Consider the following 13,542-nt stretch of genomic DNA (forward strand, 5'->3'; position numbering starts at 1 on the left):
AGTGAGTAAACAGGTGTCCGAGTTTGAACTGCTCTGGTTTTCTGTTTATTTCCTAGGCCAGTGGTCGGCAAACTGCGGCTTGCGAGCCACATGTGGCTCTTTGGCCCCTTGAGTGTGGCTCTTCCAAAAAATACTGACTTCTGCGCATGGGCCACGAAGTTTCAATCGCACTGTGCGCACCCGCACGTGGTATTTTGTGGAAGAGCCACACTCAACGGGCCAAAGACCCGCATGTGGCTCAAGAGCCGCAGTTTGCCGACCACGGGCCTAGGCTAATTCCCATGTTGCATTTAGTATTTGGCTATTGTAGTTAAAAAGCCAACGAGGGGGTGGAGGATACAGAACTGCAGGACTTGAATCGAGTCAAAGGTTAGAATCATGGCCCATGTTGGCCATTTATTCGTCCTGTGACCTCAGGCAAAACCCTCTCTCATCCCAGTTTCTTCCTATGTAAAACAAAGGAGCTAGATTTGATGACCAATTTTGCTCCCACCTCTGAAATTCTGTCATTTAAGCAGAGATTTCAGTATACTGTGGGAAACTGGCCCCATTGTCTCAAACCCCAGGATCTCTGTGATTTTTTTCTTTTAATCCTCACCCGAGGATATTTTTCCATTGATTTTTAGAGAGAGTGGAAGGGAGGGAGAAAGACTCAGAGGGAAACATCGATGTGTGCCTCCTGCATGCATTCTGACTGGGGCTGGGATCAAGACTGCAACCAAGGTACATGCCCTTAACCTGAATCGAACCTGGGACCCTTCAGTCCACAGGCTGATGCTCTATCCACTGAGCCATAGCAGCGAGGGCAGGATCTCTGTGATTTCCAACATAGAAATCTTCTTACATAATGGTATTTTTTTAATCGCTTAAGTGGGGCAGATTTCCTACAGGTTTACATTAATAGCATGATTATTTCTTTGTTGCCTTGTTAAATAAAATTAATGATAAAATAAACAAGAAAAAAATCTATTAATAAGCTCCATAATTTATCCATCACGACATTTTGATTCCAATAATGCATTCAAGTACCGAAAACACAATCAGATCCCAGAATAACATGTTATATATAAGGGAATGGTTGAAAAGAAAATCAGGAAATATAAAATGTTAGTTACGGCAAGCAATTTTAATACAAAAGTGTCTTGTTTTTAAACAGTTCATTGGTAGAGCTTCAGTTTCTGCCTCAATTAAAACCAATTGAGATAATCACACAGCAACGTGGTCGGAGCTGAAGAGGAACAGCAGCTAAAGGAGGAGCCCAGACAGCTCCTCTTCATGGTCACTTGGTCAGTTGACTTTATTACGCACAAAAAAGACGGAAGCCAACGGGGCTTGTTAACAGTGTGCTGGTGAGCTCCTTGAAAGGATGAGCTAGTGTTCTATGTCCATATTTTCAGAACAGGCTTGTGGGATTCATTCCTCCGTTTGTGGGAAGTTGATCGACCATTTAAATAAATAGCAAAAGTGCAGATAAACGAATCTATTTTTCAGAAGCCATCACGGAATCTCCCCTTGCCAAGGGCCTGGGTGTCCTGGTGAGCACAGGAGTTACTGGTGGCCGGGCTGGACAGGAAGTTAGAAACCAGGACTATTAAACATCCCGATGTTCTGAGTTTTCTGAGCAGTTAGTTACATTCACCCCTGAATTCTAGCAGCTATGTGTCAGAGACAGTATTGCAGTGGAGTCCTTTTGCTGTATCATGTGCAAATGTTACCTAGATGAGGTTCCCTCTCTTCAGCTAAAATCACACATTAAAAACAATGAAAAAAGCAATTAGAAGTGTCCTCCCCTCAGTTCTCGCTAATTGAGGTGTCTGTGATTTACAAAAAAAGAGTTCCTTAAACACTGCAGGAGTCTTACTTTTTAAATATAATTTATCTTGCTGAGACAGCAAGTCAAGTTTATAAAGAAGATGCATTTAGGAATAATCCTAAAAGATAAAGCAGGTTTATAACCCTGCGCATACAGAAACCCTACTTAGTGGCTTTTTTTCTTTCTTTTTTAAATACATATTCCCATCTTGACCTTTTCATTTGTTTTTCTCAAATATTTCATTTCTGGGCCCCATCCATTATAGGGTTACCAGGAGGCAAATTTTATCTACATAAATATTCACATGAAAATAGTAACTTACAAAAAGAAAAAAAATAAGGCAGCTTCATAACACAGTTATTCTTTTACATTTTTAACAATATACCTTCTCCCGTTCAGAATAAATATACACCCGAAGAATGCATGGAGCAGGGTTCAGAGGACAGAGGCTCGGGTGCTGATAGTGTTACCGCTTGGGGCCCGGAGTCCTGGGGGAGGCAGCGGTGGTCTTCTTGGACATGGTTGGGATTTTGGAAGGCTTGCTCAGCCCCCTCCTGGAGCTGCCCTGGCCACCGGCCGCACTGCTTTCTGAAGTATCGGAACAAGCAGACTGCGTCTCTAAAAGGTCAAAGTCAGAGGCATCGCTTCCTCTCCGGCTGCTGGCTCGACTCCCGGCTCGACTTCCAGCCCGGCTCCCAGGGCGACTGGCTGACTTTTTGGGGTCTGGAATTCAAGAATAAAGCAGTAGCCTTAGCAGAGATGTCAGGTTCTGAACCTAATACCATGTAGCCTTGGGCAAATCAGAGCCTTTCTAGACCCCGGTCTCCGCACTAACACAGAAGAGGCTGAAACCGTCTCTGGGTCTGTGATTCACTTCAGAAGCCTGCCTCCTGAGGATCAGAAACCAGCTTTTCTCAGCAGCACTGCTCAGCTGGCCCACGGAGTGTCCAGCAGGGTTCCCACTGGAGTAACACATGGGTAGACTAAGACTGGGGACAAGGTGATGGCAAGTACAGTATATGGGACCTCTCTCTGACTCTCAGCTCACCAGCAGCAAGCATAAATATGGGGTTTTGGAAAAATTACGAGCCAACTACCTGTCCCAACACTGACAGGGCTTCTGAGAAGGCCCTGCTTCAAGAGGCCCTTTCTTCCTCTTACAATCTCTTATCTTTACATTTCTGATCAAGAACAGGGGGTCTGGCTTTGACTGGAAGTGTCTGCTCTCTGAAGGCAAGTTGAGCCAGCTGCAGCGACAGGAGAAAAAGTGGTCAGCAGGTGTGCAGGTCAGTCTTTCTGGGCATCACACCCAAGTGCTACTCTCAGGATCTGTTCCCTGGGCCGCAGTGAAGCTGAGGGGCTGCTGCTTCCAAATCCCCAGGCTGGCCCCCTCCCGTCTCCATCCCAGTGCACAGGTACTTACCTGCCCGGGTAGTTTTGGCACCTGTGGAGGCTGGGGAAGAACTATTGCTAGTGTCACCAGCAAGGGAAGTTCGACTAGAATGGAAAGCTGGTGTTGGCCGTTTCAACTTGCTGCCTGATGATGGGATAACCTTAAAAAAATAAAAAGATTTTACTTACTTGGAGAAATCTTTGATAGAAATTCAATTTAAAAACTTAAAAGGTTTCCTTATGTTTAATTGATTGAAAAAGCAAATTAAAAGTCCAGGAAAACAAGGATTTATTTTGGAAGAGTCCTGGGTCATGTATTTTGATAATTCCCAAAATAAAGGCTCATGTTCCAATTTAAAATTTCAAAATGCTTCCAATACCTATTAACTTACTGACAGATTTCTACTGGAAATGGGGGAGGGGGAATCCACAAATAGTAAAAGCACAGCACTTAAAAGGGATTGCAATATGGTGAATAAGTAAAAGAAAAAAATCCAAACAATTCTAAGTATGAATGTTTTGGGGTTAGAAATGTGAAGTATGAGTTCTGGCCCCAAATATTTAATATGCACTCTCTGTCACTAGGTAGGTACAGCAACTTCAGTCAAGTTAAGATCTTTCAGGCTTTTTGAAAAATATATGTTTTTATTGATTTCAGAGAGGAAGGGAGAGGGAGTGAGAGATCAATGATGAGAGAGAATCACTGATCTGCTGCCTCCTGCACACCCCTTGCAGGCCTACTGGAGATCGAGCCCACAACCCAGGCATGTGTCCTGACTGGGAATCAAACAGGGGACCTCTTGGTTCATGGGTTGACACTCAATCACTAAGCCATACTGGCTGGGTTGAGTGTTTGTTTTTAAAGACAGTAGCAGACTTAATTTGGAGAAAGACTACTTTAAAACTGTTTTAAGCATCATTTCATGCCAGTGCATACTATTCTAATTTTTCCTTGAAATCAATTGAGCAATTGTTTTCCAGGACCTTTAAGATGTTTATAACAATAGGAGTAAAGCAACCCATTTCATTGTGATTCTTGTATTTCTTTAATTTATAAAGCAGCAGCAGAAGCGACAGAGAGTGATTAACATTCAAGCACAAAGGCTCCTGGCCCACACAGGAGGAAGAGCACCAGTTTCAGAAGCTACCGCTGTGAACATGCTGCTGGGAGGCCAAGCCCTAGAGACCCTGGGCTGGGAGTCATCAGGTGGGGCCTGGCTGCAGAACACCAATAGGTAAGGAAAGATGAAACCTTGAAATGAAACGAAAGGTAAAACCTTAAGACTAAACAAAAGGCTGATCTAGCAGAATCCTATGAGAATTGGTAGTGCATAATTAAAACATTTAAAATTTCAGAACTTTTAAAACTTGCACGAAACTGGAGCCATTAAGGAAGAAGAGAAGCAAGACAAGCAGGTTGAGCCTGGGGGTTTTAGCAGAAGTGTCTCCAGATCATGTTCTAAACCAGCGTGGAGCGGATGCATCCCAGAGCAGCAGTCCATTCACGGGCACTGGTTCTTGTATTTCCGGTTTCTCTGGCTGAGCGTCACATGACAAGGCAGTGCTATCTTTTGAGGCACAAGAACCCAAAGTTTTCCCGGAGAAGCTAGAATGCAAATTGTCCTGCTATCAGACAAGCTGCTAGTCTATGTTTTGTTTCTGAAACACTGCTCTTCCAAATGCTTGGGTATTTTAATGAGTACACGTGAACACGCTTAATTGTTTATGTATATTCAAATCAAGGCTACAGAAACCCAAATGCCTAGGCCAGGAAATCCAGAAGCTAAACTTTGAGCCTCACAGCATTGTTTGCTGATACTGGGGGCTTGGCAGCACCCACACCTCAAACCAGCATGGTGACGCCAACCACTCTCCTGTTCTCAGCAAAGATAGGAAACTGCTGAACATGCACCGTAGGTGAATTTCAAGTGTTCATAACTCGTCTGGGTATCTGATAATTGGAGACTCCAAGAGGCCTGATTATAAAAAATATCACTAAACAAATCACTAGGTGCGACCAATGTTTATCACCCTGAACAAGTACTATTCAAGACTGAAAGTTGTTAAACAGTCCAGTTTTAGGCATCTCTTACTTATCTCCAATGTTGATGACTGAGTTAGAAACACTGAAAAACATCTCACTAGATGAATCAGCTGTGAGAGAAGCACGGCGAGGACGAGGGAGCACGGGCTCCGCCAGGAGAGCAGCCGGGCGCGTTCTTGGCCTCAGCCGGGGCCCCGTCTTGACTGTGTCCTTAGACGGCAGGCCATACTCTACCTCGGGGCTGGGCAGCTGGAGGTCAGGATAATGGCTGTCCCTGACTGGGGTGCCAGCTTTACTGTTTACCAACCAGGGTTTGTCATAACAGCGAGAGAACTGAAGTGGCGTCTGCGAAATGGAAATCCAAAGGGAAGGACGGGAAACATTGAAAATGGAACAGAAAGGGAGCAAATTGGGAACATAAATAAATAAATAAATAAATAAATAAATAAATAAATAAAAGATACCAAATTTTAAAAGAAACAGAAAACAAAATAAAATGCATATCAGTCCAACGGATGAGATGGACCAGGCAGAAAGGCACTAGCAGACTTCATACATAACCTGTCTTAACAACAAACTTACCCATTAGCCCCAGCTGCATGGACAGTGCCAGGGTTTTCAAAATCAGTAACTGGCTGCACTCAACTTCACACTGAGATCATGTTGAAAAAAATGCTTCTGACCTAATGCCCTTAGCACATATTTTAATAAATGTGCCTTTGTTGTCATCTTTGTTGCAGGCCCTGTATTTTTGCACCGCTAGGCCTGGTCAGCCTGGTCTAGGGGAACTTGGTCCATACGACTTCATGTTCTCCTCCTCACGGGAGCCTTTCAGAGGCTACACTGAACAATGAACATCTGCACAGTTGGGGCTGGGAAGGCGCCATGGTGGTGGTGAGCACATACCTTGGTACCACTGGCTGGGGTGGCCGGGGAAGACGGCATGGATGTACAGCTGTGGTTGCTCTGACTGGCGCTGGAGCTGGAGCGGGTAGGAGAAGCTGCTCGGGAAGATGGTTTGGACCTTCGACCCCGAGACCGGAAAGGGGTCATCCCCTGGGATGCTCCCTCAGGTAGGATGAATTTCTCTCTAAGTTCAATGTTAGTTCTACCTCGTGCTAAAAAGGGAATAAACACACACAGACACAATGTCAGTTAAGCTTAAAAAATATGTCTTTGGTCATATAGCTGCCTGACCCCATGATAAGTTCTATAAGTTATGGATTTAGTACCATGTTTAGATCCTTCTAAAATAGAGATAAATTCATGAGCTATCAGCCTTGTCATGATCCTTACCCACAGCAGTCATTACCCAAGAAGCCCCCTGGTTTGCTACAATAAAAACACCTTTGCATACAGAGTGCCATTACATTCTGCTGTCACAGTGGGCCTGGCCACTGTCCCCTGGGCGAGGGAGAGCAGGCGCAGCAGCTCCAGCCTTGGAGGTGAAACCAAACCCTCTTTTTTCCTCTCACAGGACAGGTGTACTTTTTGCTCAGCTTTTGCAAGATACACGGTAACGAAATAGTGGAGAAAAACAGATCTCTCTTCTATTGAATTCATTTGGTAATGATCCTAAAAAAAGGGGTCCAGGAACTCGGATGGTAGAAAGATGAGGACAGAATCATTAAGAAGTAAACATGTGAGGGAAGAGAGAGATCAAACCATGCACAAGACCTGCCAGTCAGGAACCGTTAAGTCAAAAACAAAAAGTGGTAAGAAGCCGAAGGGTGTCTGTGAGCGGGAGAGGAATGTCAAGGTGGGAAGTCTGGAAACAGCACTGAAGGCACAGGTGCTGTCCATGGCTTTGAGCTGTGAGCCAGATTCAGTCAGAAGATACCAACACGAATGTTGAATGGGAAAGATACTACTAAGTCTAAAGAAACAATTCCCCTGGAGTATGTTCAATTACTTCTCACTGAGAGGTGTTATCCTGCAATAACCTCCACCTCCTCATCCACCTAAACTGCTCGCTACTAGATAGATCTAACAAGTGGGAAAGCCAGGGGAAAGGGAACTATTACAAACAGAACATTTGTGGTTCCTTCCTGTATGAGGGTTCTTACTGTGGCTAGAAACGACAAGTTTAGAAGATTACAAGTGACTGTGCCCACTCATCTCCAAAATTTTAGACCAATGTACATGCTCCAAAATATAGTATGAGCATATCCAGTTTACAATGCTCTCTGTACGAGGGAGGAAACGAGCACACGCATGTATGAGTGCAAGTAAAACCCTGCCAACATGCAGGCAGCACAGCTCTCTGCTGCTGTAATGTGCACGTGGGGCCTTGCTGACGGCTCTCTCCTTGAAACCCTCCCTCCCTTGGCTCCCAGGACACCGCTCGCCCCTTCTCTTCCTCCCCCCTCCTGCCCACTTCTTCAGCGCTGACAGCCCTTGGGCTCTGTCCACAGTCCTGTCCTCTCTCTTAGACTTGCATGGCGATGAGCGCGTCCACCTGAGACCTCAGTGCCATTAGAGGTCATGCCTGACACCCAAATACATCCCCGCACAGAGCCACTCCTGGAGGTTAGACGTTACAGCCAGTCGCTGCTTAGACACGACCAGAGCCAGAAACCTGGAGCTGCTGCAGGTGCCTCCCTCTTGGTGGCAGTTTGTCTGCTGACTCTGCATCTAATGCTTCTAAATCCTGAGCCTTCCCACGCCTCCTACACCACGTGGTTCACGGAGCATCTTCTCCACCCGGGAGGGCCGTGACAGGCTTCCAACTGGCCTCCTTGGTTCTCATCTTATTCCCCACCTCTCCCTCCTCACTCCCCAGATGTATTTCCCAATAAAAATTTCCTATCTGTAAACAGCTCCATATCTTCCATGGCATCATTCCTTATAGCAGAATCTCCGAAACCGAGGTTTCTGAGAAGTTTCCTACAAAAGGGAGTTAAGTAAATGCTGTATGTGACCCCAGACCCCCCAGCCCGTATGCAATCACCATTTTGTAAGCTCTGGAAAGTTCTGCAAGTGAAGAAATATGCATTTGACCATGATTTGAAGATTTTTTTTTTTTTTTTTTAAGATCACATCTTGGGGACTAGACTGTGAAGGCAGCCATTTCAAGTTCAGTTTTCAACCACCAAAAAGGCCATCATTTCCTAAGGGACTTATCCGCCACCTACGCCGGCTGGAGCAGGCCTGCTAGTTAAAATTCAGTTCTAAGCTGTTGGTTTAATGAATAGAGTTTTAGTTTGACCAGTTTCCTGGATGGGTGATGGTAGCAAGAGGGTGGATGTACTTAATGCCACTGAACTTGTCAGTTCAAACGGTTAAGATGATAAATTTTATGTGTGTATTTTACTGCAATTAAAAGTTTTAAGCCAAATTATACCATTTAAATCTTCATAAATAAAGTTCTAGATTTTCACTAAAATTTGGGGGAACTACTTTGTCTAATGCTCAAAAATTGGTAAAGGTCTACTGGTTAATTAGGCAGACACTTCTATTTTTTAAATCCTCACACGAGTATATTTTCTTCCGTTGATTTTTTAAGGAAGAGTGGGGGGCAGGGAGAGAGAAACATCGATGTGAGAGAGGCACGATGACTGGTTGCCTCCTGTTCCCAACCTGACCAAGGGTGGGGATTGGACCTGCAACCCAGGTAGATGCCCTTGACTGAGGGCATCGAACTGAGACCCTCTGGTGGGCAAGTCGATGCTCTAACCACTGAGCAATGCCAGCCAGGGCCAGACACTGTTTTTTTTTTAAAAAATGTTTATCTTTTTTTTTTTAACTTTTTTTTTTTAAGTTGGGTAGATGCTATTCTTTTTTTTTTTTTTTTCCCCAGACACTGTTTTTTAATTTCCATCTAAAACATCATAACTTTTGGCATGACTGAATTCAGAAAATGAAATCTCCCATTCTGGCAGTGCCAGGAACCTACCTTGTTGAGTATTTTCACTTTTTAAATTTGGCTAAAGCAATGTGCTGTCTGAGATGTCTTTTGTCTTTTTATTATTTATTTATTTGTTAATCCTCATTGGAGGATATTTTTCCATTGACTTTTAGAGAGAGTGGAAGGGAGAGGGAAAGACAGAGAGAAACATCAATGTGAGAGAGAGACACCGATTGGTTGCCTCCTGCACACCCCTCCAGGGCTGGGGAACCTGCAACCAAGGTGCGTGCCCTTGACTGAAATTGAACCCGGAATCCTTCAGTCCGAGGGCTGATGCTCTATCCACTGAGCCAAACCGGCTAGGGCTCTTTTATATTTTTAAACTGTGTGTAAAAGAAGGTAACAAATGATCATGCACACCGGTATTATAAACCTGTCATGAATTTTATACTGTCCTCAGTATAAGTCCCTATTGTCCAGAGAACCAAGGATATGTGAATGAATACAAAATCTACCACAGAAGCTTCTAGAAGCCATAGCAATCTTTCTAGGATCATAGACAGTTTCTTTTTTGCAGTGCTCATGCTTTTCCAAGTGACTTATTACTTCACCCACCCCTTAAGTGTTCACCTCCTAGCACAATTTTTACACGAGTAGAAGTAGCTCATCCTGTCCATCACTGGTACAGTCGTGACACCTACGACTGCAGGGGAGTTCTTGACTCCGCAATCAATGCGACTGAGATGACTGCTGAGCTCTAGGACTCCTGGAGAGACAGAGGGAAGCCTTACCTTGTGTGCTCCAAGGGATGCTGAAAAAGGCTACTCTGTGCCACAGAAAACAGCTATTAGATGGCCCTCCCCAGGTTCCCTAGGTTCCAACTTTTAACCAGTAAGAGGACAAAGCAGGCAGGGCTCTTTTTGGCCAGCAGCACCATGTTACCATAGAGAGAGCAAGTAGAGCAGGCAGAAACAGGCAACCAAAGATCCCAAAATGTTGCATGCAGTATCCCTTCTGTTCGTTTAGTCCAAACATACATGACATGAAAAATAAAACCTTAGTAATAGATTTAGAAAGGAACAATGCTGTTTTACTGTTAGGATTAAAATGAAACATATTGCTCCTCACTTAAAACAATGAAAGAGGACTTTTCTATCAAGGAAATTGGTTTGCAATATAATTAAATTCTAAAACTGATTACACCCTTTCCAGTTTTGACCAGAATAGATGTTTTCAAAATTAACTATTTTCTAAAAAAAGAAACTCCTAATGAAAATTATTACTCTCATTTATTGGAATAAATGCAGAATGAGTTAAAGTAAGAACTATGTGAGAATTGTACCCTTTAGCTCTAAATGCTTCAGAATATGACTATAGCTCACTTCCAAAAAAGTCATATAACTGTACTGTAAGCATTTCTGCTAGGTTTATAAATAAGCCTAAGTAATTTAACTATTCCGGCTGAACCAGTAATACACATACAAGGGATGGTGGGCATGCTGGTCTTGGAGACCAAGAGCACATACTCTAGAGCCAGACTGTCCGGGGCTTGAATCCTGTCTTTTATTTATGAGCTGTCTGTCCTCAGGCAAGTTACTTAACTTTTCTATGCCCCAATTTTCTGTTCTGTAAAATGGAGAGAACAATAGTACCTACACTCACAGAGGTATAAGTGTTGTTATTTGTCAAGTGCTTATAATAGTGGGTTGCGTATAAAGCTATATGGGTATTTGTTAAATAAACAGAAACTCAGAACAAATTCTATGGGTTCTGTTTTAACAGGAGTATCTTATGCTCTGCTAACTTATAATAGTTAGAAAAGCTATGGTTTGGCTATTTCAAAGCATTCTTAAAGGCAGCAGTTACCACAGAGCCAAGAGGTGCTACAGTTTAAGAAGCAAAGCCATTCTCAACAGGCTGGGGTGTGGGTGAGAGGGACAAAGCTTAAAAGCCAACCTATGGGAGACTGACTGGAAATCGAAGAGCTGGAATCAGAGCGCTTTATTTTACTCCCAGGATGGTGAACTAGAATAAAAAAATATAAACACAGACAGAGCAGGAAATGCAGAAACTGGGTCAAGAAAGACAAACTGGCAGACAGTTGGGAGCCTCCTGTATACCCACATGCAGCTCGGCTGGCGGGGAAAAGGGAGGGCGCAGCTGACGAGGACTTAGCAGCTGGAACCTGATTGCTTTCCCTGTGCAGCCCTCACACACCTCTGGCTGCAGGTGCATCCATCAGTACCATGTTTACGTTTCCTTTGGTCTTTGGGCGGGCACACCAGCCTTTTCATGTTTAGCAGACAGACACCCGTGGTCTTGTTTAGGTGACCATCCGTCTTAGAAGTGATGAGGCTCACTGCTAGGTGTTCTTTATCCTGCCTCCTGGTCAAGGGGGCTCCGCAGTCCTCCCTGCATGGGAGGGGCCCAATACCCTCCCCCGTTTCAGGCAAAGGGATCTGGAGCACCAATAGGGAACCTTAAAGGCTTTATCAGGCTCCTTTCTAGCCGAGTGTTTATTTACCACCTCAAACCAAGTATTCATGGACACCAATACATTTCCAATTCTCATTACTGTCTCCCCAGCAGCACCAACCTCTCCTGCTCTCTCCCTGGTCTACTCTGTCTCCTCCAAGTTCTGATCTGTGCTAGTAAGGTGACATCTGGGTAGCTCAACAACTAACTAAACAAGTAGCCCCCCAGCAGTTTGTGTAGGCACAGAAGCTCAGTGGTGAGGGCATACCCAACGTGTAATTCATCTCAGGATGGTTTCTTACCTCGGCAGGGGTCATTTTTCACTAGAAATTCATCCAGGGCCATCCATCCTCCACCAACGCGAACCATCACTGTGCTGCGCAGGATGCGGACCAGCCGCAGCTGCTGGGAATCCCCGAACTGCAGGACCAAGGGGAAGCCAATGAGTGCGCATGCCTCGGCGCAGGCCAGGAGGCCTTTGCAAAGCAGACTGTATTCAGACGCAATGACAATCTGACAGTTTGGGGAGAATTTGACCTCTCATTATTTTGCATTTTTCGGAAAAGAATTTAAAATATGGAAAAACAAATATAAAGCTAATAACCAGTATACTGGAATAAAATTAACTTATGATGGCCATACCCCTGACCAAAGGGGGAGGGAGAAGGATATACAAAACATTAGCTCACTTGGATTCTTTTAAACATTCTGCCCAAATTAAAGCCCAACAAGGAAATTCTTTATTATGCTAGTTTGTTTTCAGAAAAGGATAGGTGGCTGGAAGGTGGACGTCAACTTCTGAATACAGTGTGCTCAAGTTAAATGGAGAATAGCAAGTATTTCAAGCCTCCGGGAAACCCTTGCAAAGCATCACCATTACAAGCTTAGACGGAAATTTGATTTTCCATATCAGATTTTCAGAAATAAACCCAAAGTACTCTCTAATTGTGATGTTACCAGCAGAAAAGTTTCTTCAGCTGAACAAATGATTAAACAGTATTTATACTAAAATTCAGTTGAAGAAATCGAATTTTTAATTTACCGTGTTATATAATTTACCATGTGGATTATATATTCAACTGTATTCAACAATCATTTTGGGATGTTAAGACAAGCAGGACTTTTTAATATATTTTTTCTTGCCTAACATTCCTGCTTCTCAGAGGGGTTAACATTTTGAAGTTTCCCACTGCATAAATTATCCTCTTCCCAAAATAATCTAAGAGACAACAAAAGAGAATCATGCTGAGATCCCAAAACAAAAATCAAATGGTTGGAGAAATAGCATTCCTAAAATTATTTAATTCAAGGAAAATGGGGGTGGGGGGGAGGGGAAGAGAAGGGAATATTTAATCACTTAATTAGGATTTTCAAAGTTATAAAGGAGAACTATAACTTTGAAATCAGGCACAAAAACCGAAAATGCCCAAAAGAATGTTTGCGAAGGAAGGACACATGACCAGCCTCCCTCAAAATTAGTACTTGTGACAATTCTCTGTATTATATTGCATTGACGCAAGATCAGTTTATATAGGCAACGTGACTAAAAAATGTATTATTCCACTCCCCAGCCCCTTACTTTGAAAACAAAATTGTTCTACATCATTCCATACAGCTGTGAAGTTTTTATGCAGAGTGACCCAGCGACAGCACGGTGGAGGGTGAAGAGCACTGAAGTGGGACCCAGAGGTGTGAGGGAGGGAATAAACGTCCTGTCCCGGGAAGGAAGCTGCCCCTTTGGCCTCTGCAGGAGCCTCCCTCAGACACTGAAAGACTCTCACTTGCTTCTGCTAAGCTATGGGGAAAAGGAGGCTTGACCCAAGCCAGTAGCCAAAGTCTCTGGGGAGTTGAAGGCTGGGTAACAAGTGGTGGAAGGGGTTATGGCAGCTCTAAAAATGAGGACGCGTGCAAACCTGGCAGAGCTGGGTGTCGGTGAGGCAAAGGCCTCAGAACAGCCTTGGGGCAACAGCA

The 13,542-nt window shown here is 44.0% G+C and overlaps 1 protein-coding gene across 16 annotated transcripts in view; it reads right to left on the minus strand.

Moving 5' to 3' along the window:
* Positions 1-950: 950 nt before the first annotated feature.
* Positions 951-13,542, minus strand: part of MACF1 (microtubule actin crosslinking factor 1) — a 342,588-nt gene continuing 329,996 nt past the window's right edge. For 7 of the 16 annotated variants that reach the window (XM_059690073.1, XM_059690071.1, XM_059690069.1 and 4 more), the window contains 6 exons: positions 11,874-11,991; positions 11,053-11,121; positions 6,156-6,367; positions 5,484-5,594; positions 3,237-3,366; positions 951-2,536 (listed from right to left, as the gene is read on the minus strand). In XM_059690073.1, coding sequence (XP_059546056.1) covers positions 2,280-2,536; positions 3,237-3,366; positions 5,484-5,594; positions 6,156-6,367; positions 11,053-11,121; positions 11,874-11,991 — 897 coding nt within the window. In that variant the 3' untranslated portion in view covers positions 951-2,279. Of the gene's footprint in view, positions 2,537-3,236; positions 3,367-5,483; positions 5,595-6,155; positions 6,368-9,091; positions 9,863-11,052; positions 11,122-11,873; positions 11,992-13,542 lie in introns of those variants that run through there. The other 9 variants (XM_059690080.1, XM_059690079.1, XM_059690083.1 and 6 more) reach the window with 4 other exon arrangements.

The sequence above is a fragment of the Myotis daubentonii genome, chromosome 3, assembly GCF_963259705.1.
Source record: "Myotis daubentonii chromosome 3, mMyoDau2.1, whole genome shotgun sequence".
Classification (NCBI taxonomy): Eukaryota; Metazoa; Chordata; class Mammalia; order Chiroptera; family Vespertilionidae; genus Myotis; species Myotis daubentonii.